The 14,751-nt window shown below is 41.8% G+C and overlaps 1 protein-coding gene across 2 annotated transcripts in view; it reads right to left on the reverse strand.

Moving 5' to 3' along the window:
- The window catches only part of TESC (tescalcin), a 130,096-nt gene that overhangs the window by 24,785 nt on the left and 90,560 nt on the right, over positions 1-14,751 (reverse strand). For both annotated transcript variants that reach the window (XM_073676369.1, XM_073676368.1), the window contains exons 5-6: positions 10,116-10,177; positions 9,917-10,024 (exon numbers count right to left, since the gene is read on the reverse strand). In XM_073676369.1, coding sequence (XP_073532470.1) covers positions 9,917-10,024; positions 10,116-10,177 — 170 coding nt within the window. The remainder of the gene's footprint in view (positions 1-9,916; positions 10,025-10,115; positions 10,178-14,751) is intronic.

Here is a 14,751-nt window from a genome sequence, read left to right on the forward strand (position 1 = left end):
AAATAGGAGCTGATCTACAGTACCCGACAGCAGCCACTAAACAGTGTATGGAGCGGTGGTGTTAACAGGATAGGTCATCAATGTAACAGTGGTGGACACCTTTACCTCTGGTACAGTGTACCGGCTCAAGCACAAGGCAACGTGTCCTGCACAGTTTGAAGGTGCACACAGTCATATGGGTCCATATTACAGGCCTGTGGGCACACCGCATTCTTCAAAACAAGGAAAAATATCTTCGCAATAAGGTGCATGCTACAGTTTTCTTTTCTCAGACATACAAATCTGACCATGACGGCTATTTCTTTTACAGCTCCCTTTTTACAAAAATCTCTGCCATATGGTTTTATACTTAAAAATATTTGTAATTCACTGTACTAAACTAACTAACTGTATGAATGGGCGGCTGCTTTTCAAATTTAAGGCTGTCATAAATCCAGAGTCTTTTGGGTTAAACAGAAGCTCTGCTCTGGTGTAGACTTAGACATTAAGCTCCATCTGCCCATCTATTCACATGTATAATTGGCAATAACTGTCGTAGCTAATTTGCGTGAGGCTCTGGTGCTAGGCTGTGTGATATGATGGAAGCTGTACATCCATCTTTTCCAAATAACCTCAAAATCCCTTTGGCAGAGAACATATTTTACAGAATGTTCCTGTGAAGCAGAGTCAGGCTCAAATATGTACTGTGCATATATATATAGATCAGCAATGTAGTGTACATGAGACATATATAGTTGCAAAATACGTAACACATTCTTCATTCCTGTACGGTGAAATACCAGAGGCTGTTTAGATACATGGTGTGAGCACGGAGGTCTTGGAAAAAGCTCCATCGAAAGGGCGTCGTTGGGGTGGTTGCCCAGACATACACAGGCTCACTAATTCAGGACTGTAAGTACTATTATACGACTATTTTGAATGGATATACATCTCCCATACAAACCTACACTGTTACAATAAGTAATGGCTCTGGATAATACAGTATTGAAAAGGCACTTGCACTTTATTTATTTATTGATTTATAGTGCTCCACCGCAGTTTGTCCATTATAGTAACCTATGCACTTTGCCCATATCTGAGAGTGCATGGTTTAGTTCTGAAAGACCTGTGATGTCTGTTTGCTACTTTGTGTGTTACCTCTGCTTGCATTTTAATTTGTTTTATATATATAAAATAATAAAGCTATACATTTTAATAATTCTAATATTTGCGCCTTCCTGTACGGGGATTTATTATCCAGGGTAGTGGTTTTCTAGTATTATTAAGAAGGTTTCATATGTACCTATGACTTGGTGTGCTAATTTAGCTTTTTTATTTAAGTGGTGAAAAAAAAATCCAAAGTTTGTAAAAAAAAAAAATGGCGCCATTTTCCAAGACCCGTAGTGTCTCCATTTTCAGGATCTGCGACTGGGTGAGGGCTTAACGCAGCAATACCAAATATGTGTATTTTTTTTTACTATTATTGTTTTATTTTGAATGGGGCAAAAGGGGGAGTGATTTGAAATTTTATATTTTATAAATATTTTTCAAAACATTTTTTTCTACTTTTTACTTGCTTCAATAGTCCCCTTAGGAGGCTTGAAGCTGCAATCGTCTGATCGCTTGTGCTACACATAGAAGGGAGAAACCCTAGTATGAGTAACAAAAATCATCATCTTCTATGAATGCCGGGCCAGCGTTCATAGCAGATCAGCAATGGCAAGCACGGGGGGCATCTGCAGACCCATCGGCACCCTGCGATCTTGTGACAGGGGCGCCGATGGGCGGGGTTTGTAACACTCTTCTGGCTCGATCAAGTCAAATGCCGCTGTCGGAGATTGACAGCGGCATTTAACATGTTCAAAGATCAAATCAGCTGTAATGTGCTGGAAAGGATGCGGGCTCAGCGCCGGAGACCGCATCAAAGGGGCATACACAAACTATGATGTACTTATACGTCATGGATCGTGAAGGGGTTAAAGGATTGTCTCAAGTTCCTAAGTGGGTGAAATTGCAATGTGCTTGTAAAAACAAGCAACTTTGCAATTTATGTCCTATTAAAAATCCTCTAAGTTCTCTAGAAAAGAGGGATTTTTAATTTTATGGTTTACTGCTTTTTGCATGGGTAAGCTGCAATATTTGAGCTTGTAAGGGCATATCTGAAGCTGGGCAGTTTGCTGGATCCAGCCAGCATCAGTGTCCCTGAGCTCCTCCACTGCTGCATAGGGAAAGCTGCTTCAGCTTGCAGCATGAGGTAGCACATAGTTCAGACCAGCGGCATTACAATTCTTCTGGCCTGAACTGTCAATCTTCAGCAGTGTACGGCCCCCCTAAACTTCAGACAACCCCTTTAAATCACACATCGGATCTCTATGAAAGAATAGAGTTGAAAATCTTTATGGATATTTTAAAAAAGTAACCTTTGTGATATATATAGAGCAGCTTCAGCGTATCCTATATCATGTACACAGCATTTTCAGTGACTTCTATGTGATGTATGTACAGAAGTCTCAATGTATCCTATGTGATGTATATACAACAGTCTCTATGTATCCTATGTGATGTATATGTTAGAACCCTCCTGTTAGTTTTTTCTATTTTGCTGGTCACATGACTTTTTGCCTATATAATCCAGCTCCGCCCTCCTGGCCTTGCTGAACTTCAGTGTTACTTTTACTCTTAAGCTAGCCAGGTGCTTTGTACCTTTCTCTGTAGTTTGCTTGGTCTTTGACCACTTGTACTTTTGTTTGTTTGTTTGTTTGTCTTTGCTCTGCTACAATTTCTGCTAGGAGGTGTCCAACTATATCCCAGTCCTTAGTTCTTGTAGGGACCCCTCCCTTATATCTATAGGTCTGCGTTCAGACTAGCCGAGGACTTAGGCGGGTCTGTTCACAAGGAACAGGTCCCCCGCTGCATCGTAGGGAATCAGCTTAGTCCTATTGTAGGGACAGTTTTCCTATCTTTCCTTAGTGTTTGTAGCAGTTCATAACAGTAAGTCCAGCCCAAAAATAAAAACATTCTAAGGAAACAAATCCTGATTTCAGCATGGTGTCGGTTCAGGAGTTGGCTCAACGCCTACAGGGACTGTCTTTGGAGGTGGCCGAACTCCAGCAACACGTGAGTAGCTGTCCTGGAGCGCATTTTGTCGAACCGAAGGTAGGACTTCCAGATTTTTTTTATGGTAAACAGCAAGATTTTTTTTCCTTTAAAAACGCTTGTTTATTATATTTTCGTTTAAGACCCAGATCCTCGGGGAATGAATCACAGCGCATTGGGTTTATAATGTCACTTTTGTGCAAAGAACCACAGGGATGGGCCTTTTCTCTACAACCTAATGATCCGTGTTTTAGATCTGTGGAAGATTTTTTTTCATCTATGGGGTTGTTGTATGATGATCCTGATCGAGTCTCATCTGCTGAAACTGAATTAAGACGTTTGAAGCAGGGATCAGGTGATGTGGAAAATTATTGTACATACTTCAGAAGATGGTCGGCTGAAGTGGAATGGAATGACTCAGCATTAAAATGTTTGTTTCTTGCTGGTCTAGGTGAAAAGGTTAAGGATCTGCTGATTGCCTTCCCAAAACCTGGAACCTTGCAGGAGGCAATGCAATTAGCCATACGTGTGGACAGGAGACTGCGTGCTAGGAGTAATGAAGAGAAATCTACTGCTATGGCAGCTCCTAGTTTTCAGAGGGTCTGCTCGGAGGGTGGAAAACCGATGGAGATTGGGGCGATGTCACCCCACTCTCAGGAAAAAGACCGCAGGTTTGCTAAAGGATTGTGTTTTTATTGCGGTAAATCTGACCACTTTATTAAGAACTGTGTGCTTCGTTTGAACACAGAAAAAAAAAAAGATGTCAGTTACGCCCGCATAGCGTGTTTAAACTCAAAAGGAGTATTTCTTTCTGGAAGCACCTCATTCCAGGAGGAGTTGATTGAATTTCGGGTATTTGTGGATTGTGGTTCTACACTCAATGTGATTGATGAGGGTTTTTTGGAAAAATTTAAATTAGAATCCAAACTTTTGTCATCTCCTATTTCTGTGGTTGCTGTTGATGGCTCTCCCTTGAAAGGTATTACTCACAAGGTTTTTGAATTTCCCCTCACCATTAATGGTATCCACCAAGAGAATTTGGATTTGGCGGTATTAAATAATTTGCCTGCTCCAGTGGTTTTGGGGTTACCTTGGTTAAAATTGCACAATCCTGTACTGGACTGGTCTACCAATGAAATTAAGTCTTGGAGTCCTAAGTGTTATGATAGATGTTGTAACTGTCGCATTGCTGCTGTGGAGAGAGGGGAATTACCTGTACCTATTCAGGATTTTGGGAAGTTTTTTTCTGAGGAGGAGTCGCAAGTTTTGCCTCCTCATAGGGACTATGATTGTACTATTGAGTTTGTACCTGGAGCTACTCTTCCCAAGAGTCGCTTATTTAATCTTACTATCCCTGAGAGAAAGGCCTTGGAGGAATACATACAGACAAGCTTGGCCGCCGGTCATATTAGACCTTCTAAGTCACCTGTGGCTGTTGGATTTTTTTTTGTAAAAAAAAAGGACGGCAGTTTACGTCCATGTCTGGACTTTCGCGAAATTAATAAAATTACAGTACGCAATTCCTACCCGCTGCCATTAATTCCTGACTTGTTCAACCAGTTAGTGGGGGCCAAGTGGTTCTCTAAGATTGATCTCCGGGGGGCATACAATTTGTTACGTATGAAGGAAGGTGATGAGTGGAAAACTGCTTTTAACACTCCAATGGGTCATTTTGAGAATCTGGTTATGCCCTTTGGTCTTACCAACGCACCAGCGTTTTTTCAGAACCTTATTAATGACATCCTAAGACCGTTGATCGGTAAGAATGTGGTGGTGTATTTGGATGACATTTTGATTTTTGCGCCGGATCTGGAGTCTCATTGGCAGAGCGTACGTGAGGTATTGCAGTTGTTAAGCGACAATTCACTTTTTGCTAAGCTGGAGAAATGTGAGTTCGCTGTGCAGAGAATTAGTTTTTTGGGCTACGTTATCTCCAGCGAGGGCTTTGAGATGGACCCGGTGAAGGTTCAGGCGGTGCAGGAATGGCCTAGGCCTATTGGTTTGAAACCAATACAGAGATTTTTGGGTTTCGCCAATTATTACAGAAAATTCATTAAGAATTTTTCTATAATTGTTAAGCCGCTGACCGATCTCACCAGGAAAGGTGCGAATACGGTTCAGTGGACTACTGAGGCCATTGAAGCTTTTGTGTATCTCAAGGAGAGGTTCAGTTCTGCCCCCATCCTTATGCAGCCTGATGAGACCAAGCCTTTTTTGGTCGAGATTGATGCTTCTTCGGTGGGGGTCGGTGCTGTTTTGTCTCAGGAAAACAAGGATGGAGTACATCCCTGTGCTTTTTTTTCAAAAAAATTTTCTGAGACCGAACTTAATTACGATGTCGGTAATCGGGAATTGCTGGCGATTAAACTCGCATTTGAACATTGGCGTCATCTCTTGGAAGGTGCTAAATTTCCCATTCAGGTTTTTACTGATCATAAGAATCTGATCTATCTTGATGCTGCCAAGCGCTTGAATGCCCGTCAAGCTAGGTGGGCACTTTTTTTTTCACGGTTTAATTTTTCTGTTACTTACATCCCGGGTACCAAGAATGTAAAAGCTGATGCTTTATCTTGCAGTCTTCTCCCATGGTTGGTACCGAGGAGGAGAGCATTTTACAGGAAGGTGTTGTGATAGCAGCATTGGACTCCGTTTTGGAAGATGGGAGTCTGAAAGCCCAGGAGGATGCCCCATCTAACACTCCCCATGGGAGGTTGTTTGTGCCTAGGAACTTTAGGAGAGATTTGTTTGTGGAGTGTCATGAGTCTCGGTTGGCAGGTCATCCAGGAATTTCTGAGACTAAGAGACTTGTAGGTCGCAGTTTTTGATGGCCTGGGTGGCAGAAGGAAGTCATTAAGTGGGTGCATCAATGTACTGTGTGTGCTAGATCTAAGTCTTCACATGCTCCTGCTGTGGGGTTGCTTTGCCCTTTGGAGGTTCCTAGTGCTCCTTGGATGCATCTTGCTATGGATTTTATTACTGACCTTCCTGCCTCTGAGGGTTTCACTGTTATCTGGGTGGTCGTGGACCGTTTTAGCAAGATGTGTCACTTGGTTCCCTTCATCAAACTGCCCTGCGCCAAGACACTCGCTAAGGCTTTTGTTAAAGAAATTGTCAGGCTCCATGGCGTTCCTACCGACATTGTTTCCGATAGGGGACCTCAGTTCGTGGCTCGTTTTTGGCGTGCCTTTTGTGACAGGTTGGGAGTCCATTTGTCATTTTCGTCTGGTTATCATCCTGAGTCTAATGGACAGACAGAAAGAAAGAACCAGGATGTTGAACAGTTTTTGCGTTGTTTTGTGGCTGACAATCAAGAGGGGTGGTCTGAGTTTCTGCCACTGGCTGAATTTGCTCTTAACAACCATACATCCTCTTCTGCTGGGTGTTCTCCTTTTTTTTGTTGTACTGAGAGACATCCGTCGTTTGGGTCATTCTCCAAATTGGTATCGGCTGTGCCGGAGGAGGAGAATTTTTCCGGTGATTTGGAGAGAGTTTGGACTGATGTACGTCGTAACCTTCAAGAGGCTAACAAAAAATCCAAGAGGTACTTTGACAGGAAACGTCAAGAGGTTTTGTTTACTGTTGGTGACATGGTTTGGTTGTCCTCTAGGAATCTGCGGTTGAGGATTCCTTCTAAGAAATTTGGCCCGAAGTTTGTAGGTCCGTTTAAGGTGCTTCAGGTAGTTAACCAATCTGCTGTTAGGTTGGAGGTTCCTACCTCCTGGAAGATTAACCCGGTGTTTCATGTTTCCTTATTGAAAAAAGCTGATGTTTCTGATAGGGACGCCACTGTCTCTGTTCCTCCGGTGGAGGAAGACAGTGAATATGAAATTTCTCGCATTCTTAATTCTAGATGGCATAGAGGGAGATTGCAGTATCTCGTCGCTTGGAAAGGTTTCGGTCCCGAGGATAACTCCTGGGTAAGGGCGGATGATGTCTCTGCTCCTAGACTTGTCGGAGCGTTTCGCAGGAGGTTTCCTGATAGACCTGGGCCTGGAGGATCCGGAGGATCCTCATAGAAGAGGGGGTACTGTTAGAACCTTCCTGTTAGTTTTTTCTATTTTGCTGGTCACATGACTTTTTGCCTATATAATCCAGCTCCGCCCTCCTGGCCTTGCTGGACTTCAGTGTTACTTTTACTCTTAAGCTAGCCAGGTGTTTTGTACCTTTCTCTGTAGTTTGCTTGGTCTTTGACCACTTGTACTTTTGTTTGTTTGTTTGTCTTTGCTCTGATACAATTTCTGCTAGGAGGTGTCCAACTATATCCCAGTCCTTAGTTCTTGTAGGGACCCCTCCCTTATATCTATAGGTCTGCGTTCAGACTAGCCGAGGACTTAGGCGGGTCTGTTCACAAGGAACAGGTCCCCCGCTGCATCGTAGGGAATCAGCTTAGTCCAATGTAAGGACAGTTTTCCTATCTTTCCTTAGTGTTTGTAGCAGTTCATAACAGTATATACAGCAGTCTCAGTGTATCCTACGTGATGTACAGTACAGCCCAAAAGTTTGGACACACCTTCTCATTTAATGATTTTTCTGTATTTTCATAACTATGAAAATTGTACATTCACACCGAAGGCATCAAAACTATGAATTAACACATGTGGAATTATATACTTAACAAAAAAGTGTGAAACAACTGAAAATATGTCTTATATTCTAGGTTCTTCAAAGTAGCCACCTTTTGCTTTGATGACTGCTTTGCACACTCTTGGCATTCTCTTGATGAGCTTCAAGAGGTAGTCACCGGAAATGGTCTTCCCACAATCTTGAAGGAGTTCCCAGAGATGCTTAGCACTTGTTGGCCCTTTTGCCTTCACTCTGCAGTCCAGCTCACCCCAAACCATCTCGATTGGGTTCAGGTCTGGTGACTGTGGAGGCCAGGTCATCTGGCGTAGAACCCCATCACTCTCCTTCTTGGTCAAATAGCCCTTACATAGCCTAGAGGTGTGTTTGGGGTCACTGTCCTGTTGAAAAATAAATGATGGTCCAACTAAATGCAAACCGGATGGAATAGCATGCCGCTGCAAGATGCTGTGGTAGCCATGCTGGTTCAGTATGCTTTCAATTTTGAATAAATCCCCAACAGTGTCACCAGCAAAGCACCCCCACACCATCACACCTCCTCCTCCATGCTTCACGGTGGGAACCTGGCATGTAGAGTCCATCCGTTCACCTTTTCTGCGTCGTACAAAGACACGGTGGTTGGAACCAAAGATCTCAAATTTGGACTCATCAGACCAAAGCACAGATTTCCACTGATCTAATGTCCATTCCTTGTGTTCTTTAGCCCAACAAGTCTCTTCTGCTTGTTGCCTGTCCTTAGCAGTGGTTTCCTAGCAACTATTTTACCATGAAGCTCTGCTGCACAAAGTCTCCTCTTAACAGTTGTTGAAGAGATGTGTCTGCTGCTAGAACTCTGTGTGGCATTGACCTGGTCTCTAATCTGAGCTGCTGTTAACCTGCGATTTCTGAGGCTGGTGACTCCGATAAACTTATCCTCAGAAGCAGAGGTGACTCTTGATCTTCCTTTCCTGGGGCGGTCCTCATGTGAGCCAGTTTCTTTGTAGCGCTTGATGGTTTTTGCAACTGCACTTGGGGACACTTTCAACATTTGCCCAATTTTTCGGACTGACTAACCTTCATTTCTTAAAGTAATGATGGCCACTCGTTTTTCTTTACTTAGCTGCTTTTTTCTTGCCATAATACAAATTCTAACAGTCTATTCAGTAGGACTATCAGCTGTGTATCGACCAGACTTCTGCACAACACAACTGATGGTCCCAACCCCATTTATAAGGCAAGAAATCCCACTTATTAAACCTGACAGGGCACACCTGTGAAGTGAAAACCATTTCCGGTGACTACCTCTTGAAGCTCATCAAGAGAATGCCAAGAGTGTGCTAAGCAGTCATCAAAGCAAAAGGTGGCTACTTTGAAGAACCTAGAATATAAGACATATTTTCAGTTGTTTCACACTTTTTTGTTAAGTATATAATTCCACATGTGTGAATTCATAGTTTTGATGCCTTCAGTGTGAATGTACAATTTTCATAGTCATGAAAATACAGAAAAATCATTAAATGAGAAGTTGTGTCCAAACTTTTGGTCTGTACTATATATACAACAGTCTCTATGTATCCTATGTGATGTATATACATCAGTCTCAGTGTATCCTATGTGATGTATATACAACAGTCTCTGTGTATCCTTCGTGATGTATATACAGAAGTCTCAATGTATCCTATTTGATGTATATACAACAGTCTCTGTGTATCCTATGTGATGTATAAATAGCAGTCTCAGTGTATCCTATGTGATGTATACTGCAGACCTCCCACTGCTTGAGTTCTATAAGCATTTATGTGAGCAGTGATGAATTTCCCACTTGGAGGAGACATGCAATGAAATGTGCATCTGTGTTCATGACAACTTATTGCTGTAAACAGTTTTTTTTTACAAACCTTATCATCACAAAAAGTCCACTGCACTCCAGACTGACGCAAACCTGGAAAATCAGTTGCGAATAGTAACATTATCAATACCACTTAACATCACACATCTCACCAGAGAGAAGCAGCTCCAGCCGTCACACTAGTGGTAAGTTCATTAAATGTTTGACCACATAGAGCAGGATAATTTTAAAGTTGATAATTTTGTATAATTTTGCCCTTGAATGATAATATAAATATCCAAATGGTCCTTGGCAGAAGAAAGTTTCCCCATCCCTGATATACAGAGGTATCAGCAGCTAACTTGAAGGTTGCTGTGCTATACTAATGCTGCCGTTCTACAAAACTGTCAAGTTTCATACCTTGTACATAACTATAGTGAACTAATACATTACCATTTGCCCCACACACATGCTGGCTGCCTCCATCATAGCTCCATCTGCAATAGACCTTGCTGTCTCTTTCTCAATGTGCAGATTCCCTGATAGTAACTCTTCTACCACCTGCACAGGATGAAAAGTGAAGTGTTATCTGAGAACGAATATCAAACTGCTACACCAGCAGAGCTACATGTTCAATAAGATGCATACATACATTTCTATATTCATCCAGGGTGATCTTGCTGTCATTGTCGGTGTCATACATGTTGAACAGAACTGAAATACAGAAGTTTGTGGCTTACAGCTTACTATAGTAGTTATTGCATTGTTTCATTGTTCTATTACGTTGACCCTATTACATCAACTTACAAGATCCATAAACGTGATTCACCAGAGTAGTGATTCCCAGCTATATTTCTATGGAAAGGCCCTTTGAAATGTTACAAGCTTACTTTTATTCCCACTTTAACAGGGTTCAACTCTTTTTCTAGACAAAGTTTGAAAATGCCCAACAATCTGTTTTCTGTAATCACCAGTCATAAATACCCATCTTGCTTAACCCAGTGCTCTATTGTAAGGTCCCCAGCCCATAGATCAACTGATGAAACACTGGATGGCTCCAATGTTTTTGCCGCCAGTATTCAAGATGGTGACAACCATGCAATTTACCCACATTACCCAGCCTTACTGCTTCAACCCCTTTCTATGTGCTTACTCACACACAGAAAATTTTGCAGCACGTTTGGTGCTGGCAGCACTATTGTTCACAGATCCATTTGATAATGCAACTCAGCCCAATTTACTTGAACAAATGTGAGCTTCAATACCAGATACAACCCCTAGACAAGCATAGTGCTGACCACAAAACTGACCTTTCTTCTAGTCTCTTACTCTTTATTTGCCTTACAGCTATTGTTATACAAATAAAATTATTTTATATTTTGATAGATCGGACCGTAACAGATGCCGTAATACCTAATTTGTTTTATTTTTTTTATCACTTTTAAATATCTTTATTATTTATGTGTAAAAAAGGGTGTGATTCAAAATCTTCTTTAACCCTTTTTATCATTTGTTATTAATCCCCTTAGGAGACTTGCAGGGTCAATACTAGAATGGAGAAAACTGGGCAATTGCCCAGGGCCCCCATTCCTTTAGGGGCCCTCAGTGTTTATAGAAGAAACTACATTGACAATAGCAGTTCTGCATTATCAGTACAGTTTCCAAAGTTGAGAGTGCATCAGAACCTTTGATGACATCGCGATCTTGTTGTCACTAAAGGTCCTGTACACTGCAGGAGTCTAAAAGAACTGAACTGAAGAGGAGACAGTAAGTCCTCTATAGTGTGAGTGAATGTATATGTGTGTGTGTCTGTGTGTGCGTGCCATATGAATATATATATATATGTGTGTATGTGCTCTGTGTATACATGTGTCTGTATGTATACATACAGTACAGACCAAAAGTTTGGACACACCTTCTCATTTAAAGATTTCTCTGTATTTTCATGACTTTGAAAATTGTACATTCACACTGAAGGCATCAAAACTATGAATTAACACATGTGGAATTATATACTTCACAAAAAGTGTGAAACAACTGAAAATATGTCTTATATTCTAGGTTCTTCAAAGTAGCCACCTTTTGCTTTGATGACTGCTATGCACACTCTTGGCATTCTCTTGATGAGCTTCAAGAGGTAGTCACCGGAAATGGTTTTCACTTCACAGGTGTGCCCTGTCAGGTTTAATAAGTGGGATTTCTTGCCTTATAAATGTGGTTGGGACCATCAGTTGTGTTGTGCAGAAGTCTGGTGGATACACAGCTGATAGTCCTACTGAATAGGCTGTTAGAATTTGTATTATGGCAAGAAAAAAGCAGCTAAGTAAAGAAAAATGAGTGGCCATCATTACTTTAAGAAATGAAGGTCAGTCAGTCTGAAAAATTGGGAAAACTTTGAATGTGTCCCCAAGTGCAGTTGCAAAAACCATCAAGTGCTACAAAGAAACTGGCTCACATGAGGACCGCCCCAGGAAAGGAAGACCAAGAGTCACCTCTGCTTCAGAGGATAAGTTTATCCGAGTCACCAGCCTCAGAAATCGCAGGTTAACAGCAGCTCAGATTAGAGACCAGGTCAATGCCACACAGGGTTCTAGCAGCAGACACATCTCTACAACAACTGTTAAGAGGAGACTTTGTGCAGCAGGCCTTCATGGTAAAATAGCTGCTAGGAAACCACTGCTAAGGACAGGCAACAAGCAGAAGAGATTTGTTTGGGCTAAAGAACACAAGGAATGGACATTAGACCAGTGGAAATCTGTGCTTTGGTCTGATGAGTCCAAATTTGAGATCTTTGGTTCCAACCACCGTGTCTTTGTGCGACGCAGAAAAGGTGAACGGATGGACTCTACATACCTGGTTCCCACCGTGAAGCATGGAGGAGGAGGTGTGATGGTGTGGCGGTGCTTTGCTGTTGACACTATTGGGGATTTATTCAAAATTGAAGGCATACTAAACCAGCATGGCTACGACAGCATCTTGCATCGGCATGCTATTCCATCCGGTTTGCGTTTAGTTGGACCATCATTTATTTTTCAACAGGACAATGACCCCAAACACACCTCCAGGCTGTGTAAGGGCTATTTGACCAAGAAAGAGAGTGATGAGGTGCTACGCCAGATGACCTGGCCTCCACAGCCACCAGACCTGAACCCAATCAAGATGGTTTGGGGTGAGCTGGACCGCAGAGTGAAGGCAAAAGGGCCAACAAGTGCTAAGCATCTCTGGGAACTCCTTCAAGATTGTTGAAAGACAATTTCCAGTGACTACCTCTTGAAGCTCATCAAGAGAATGCCAAGAGTGTGCAAAGCAGTCATCAAAGCAAAAGGTGGCTACTTTGAAGAACCTAGAATATAAGACATATTTTCAGTTGTTTCACACTTTTTTGTGGAGTATATAATTCCACATGTGTTAATTCATAGTTTTGATGCCTTCAGTGTGAATGTACAATTTTTATAGTCATGAAAATACAGAAAAATCTTTAAATGAGAAGGTGTGTCCAAACTTTTGGTCTGTACTGTATATGTCTGTATATACAGTATGTGTTCTGTTCATACATGTGTCTATATGTATGGGCTCAGTGTATACATATATGTCTGTATGTATATACTATGTGTATATATGTGTCTCTATGTATATGCTCTGTGTATACATATATGTCTTTATGTATGTGCTCTGTGCATACGTGTGTATGTATGTGCTCTGTGTATTCATATGTCTGTATGTGTTCGGTGCATGTATGTGTTTGAATATATGTGCTCTGTGTATGCATATGTTTGTATGTGCTCTTTGTATACATACAGTGGTGGCCAAAAGTATTGGCAGCCCTGCAATTCTGTCAGATAATACTCAGTTTCTTCCTGAAAATGATTGCAATCACAAATTCTTTGGTATTATTATCTTCATTTAATTTGTCTTCAATGAAAAAACACAAAAAGAATTGTCCTAAAGCCAAATTGGATATAATTCCACACCAAACCTAAAAAAGGGGGTGGACAAAAGTATTGTCACTGTTTGAAAAATCATGTGATGCTTCTCTAATTCGTGTAATTAACAGCACCTGTAACTTACAGGTGTTGGCAATAACTAAATCACACTTGCAGCCAGTTAACAAGGATTAAAGTTGACTCAACCTCTGTCCTGTGTCCTTGTGTGTACCACATTGAGCATGGATAAAAGAAAGAAGACCAAAGAACTGTCTGAGGACTTGAGAAACCAAATTGTGAGGAAGAATGAGCAATCTCAAGGCTACAAGTCCATCTCCAAAGACCTGAATGTTCCTGTGTCTTCCGTGCGCAGTGTCATCAAGAAGTTTAAAGCCCATGGCACTGTGGCTAACCTCCCTAGATGTGGACGGAAAAGAAAAATTTACGAGAGATTTCATCGCAAGATTGTGCGGATGGTGGATAAAGAACCTCGACTAACATCCAAACAAGTTCAAGCTGCCCTGCAGTCTTAGGGTACAACAGTGTCAACCCGTACTATCCGTCGGTGTCTGAATGAAAAGGGACTGTATGGTAGGATACCCAGGAAGACCCCACTTCTTACCCCGAGACATAAAAAAGCCAGGCTGGAGTTTGCCAAAACTTACCTGAGAAAGCCTAAAACGTTTTGGAAGAATGTTCTCTGGTCAGATGAGACAAAAGTAGAGCTTTTTGGGAAAAAGCATCAACATAGAGTGTACAGGAGAAAAAAAGAGGCATTCAAAGAAAACAACACGGTCCCTACAGTTAAACATGACGGAGGATCCCTGATGTTTTGGGATTGCTTTGCTGCCTCTGGCACTGGACTGCTTGACCGTGTGCATGGCATTATGAAGTCTGAAGACTACCAACAAATTCTGCAGCATAATGTAGGGCCCAGTGTGAGAAAGCTGGGTCTCCCTCAGAGGTCATGTGTCTTCCAGCAGGACAATGACCCAAAACACACTTCCAAAAGCACTATAAAATGGTTTGAGAGAAAGCACTGGAGACTTCTAAGGTGGCCAGCAATGAGTCCAGACCTTAATCCCATAGAACACCTGTGGAGAGATCTCAAAATGGCAGTTTGGAGACGGCACCCTTCAAATATCAGGGACCTGGAGCAGTTTGCCAAAGAAGAATGGTCTACAATTCCAGCAGAGCATTGTAAGAAACTCATTGATGGTTACCGGAAGCGGTTGTTCGCAGTTATTTTGGCTAAAGGTTGTGCAACCAAGTATTAGGCTGAGGGTGCCAATACTTTTGTCTGGCCCATTTTTGGAGTTTTGTGTGAAATGATCAATGATTTGATTTTCGCTTCATTCTCTTTTG

Source organism: Phyllobates terribilis, unplaced genomic scaffold, assembly GCF_046119375.1.
Source record: "Phyllobates terribilis strain yellow unplaced genomic scaffold, ASM4611937v1 Scaffold_1__5_contigs__length_1240528914, whole genome shotgun sequence".
Taxonomy (NCBI): domain Eukaryota; kingdom Metazoa; phylum Chordata; class Amphibia; order Anura; family Dendrobatidae; genus Phyllobates; species Phyllobates terribilis.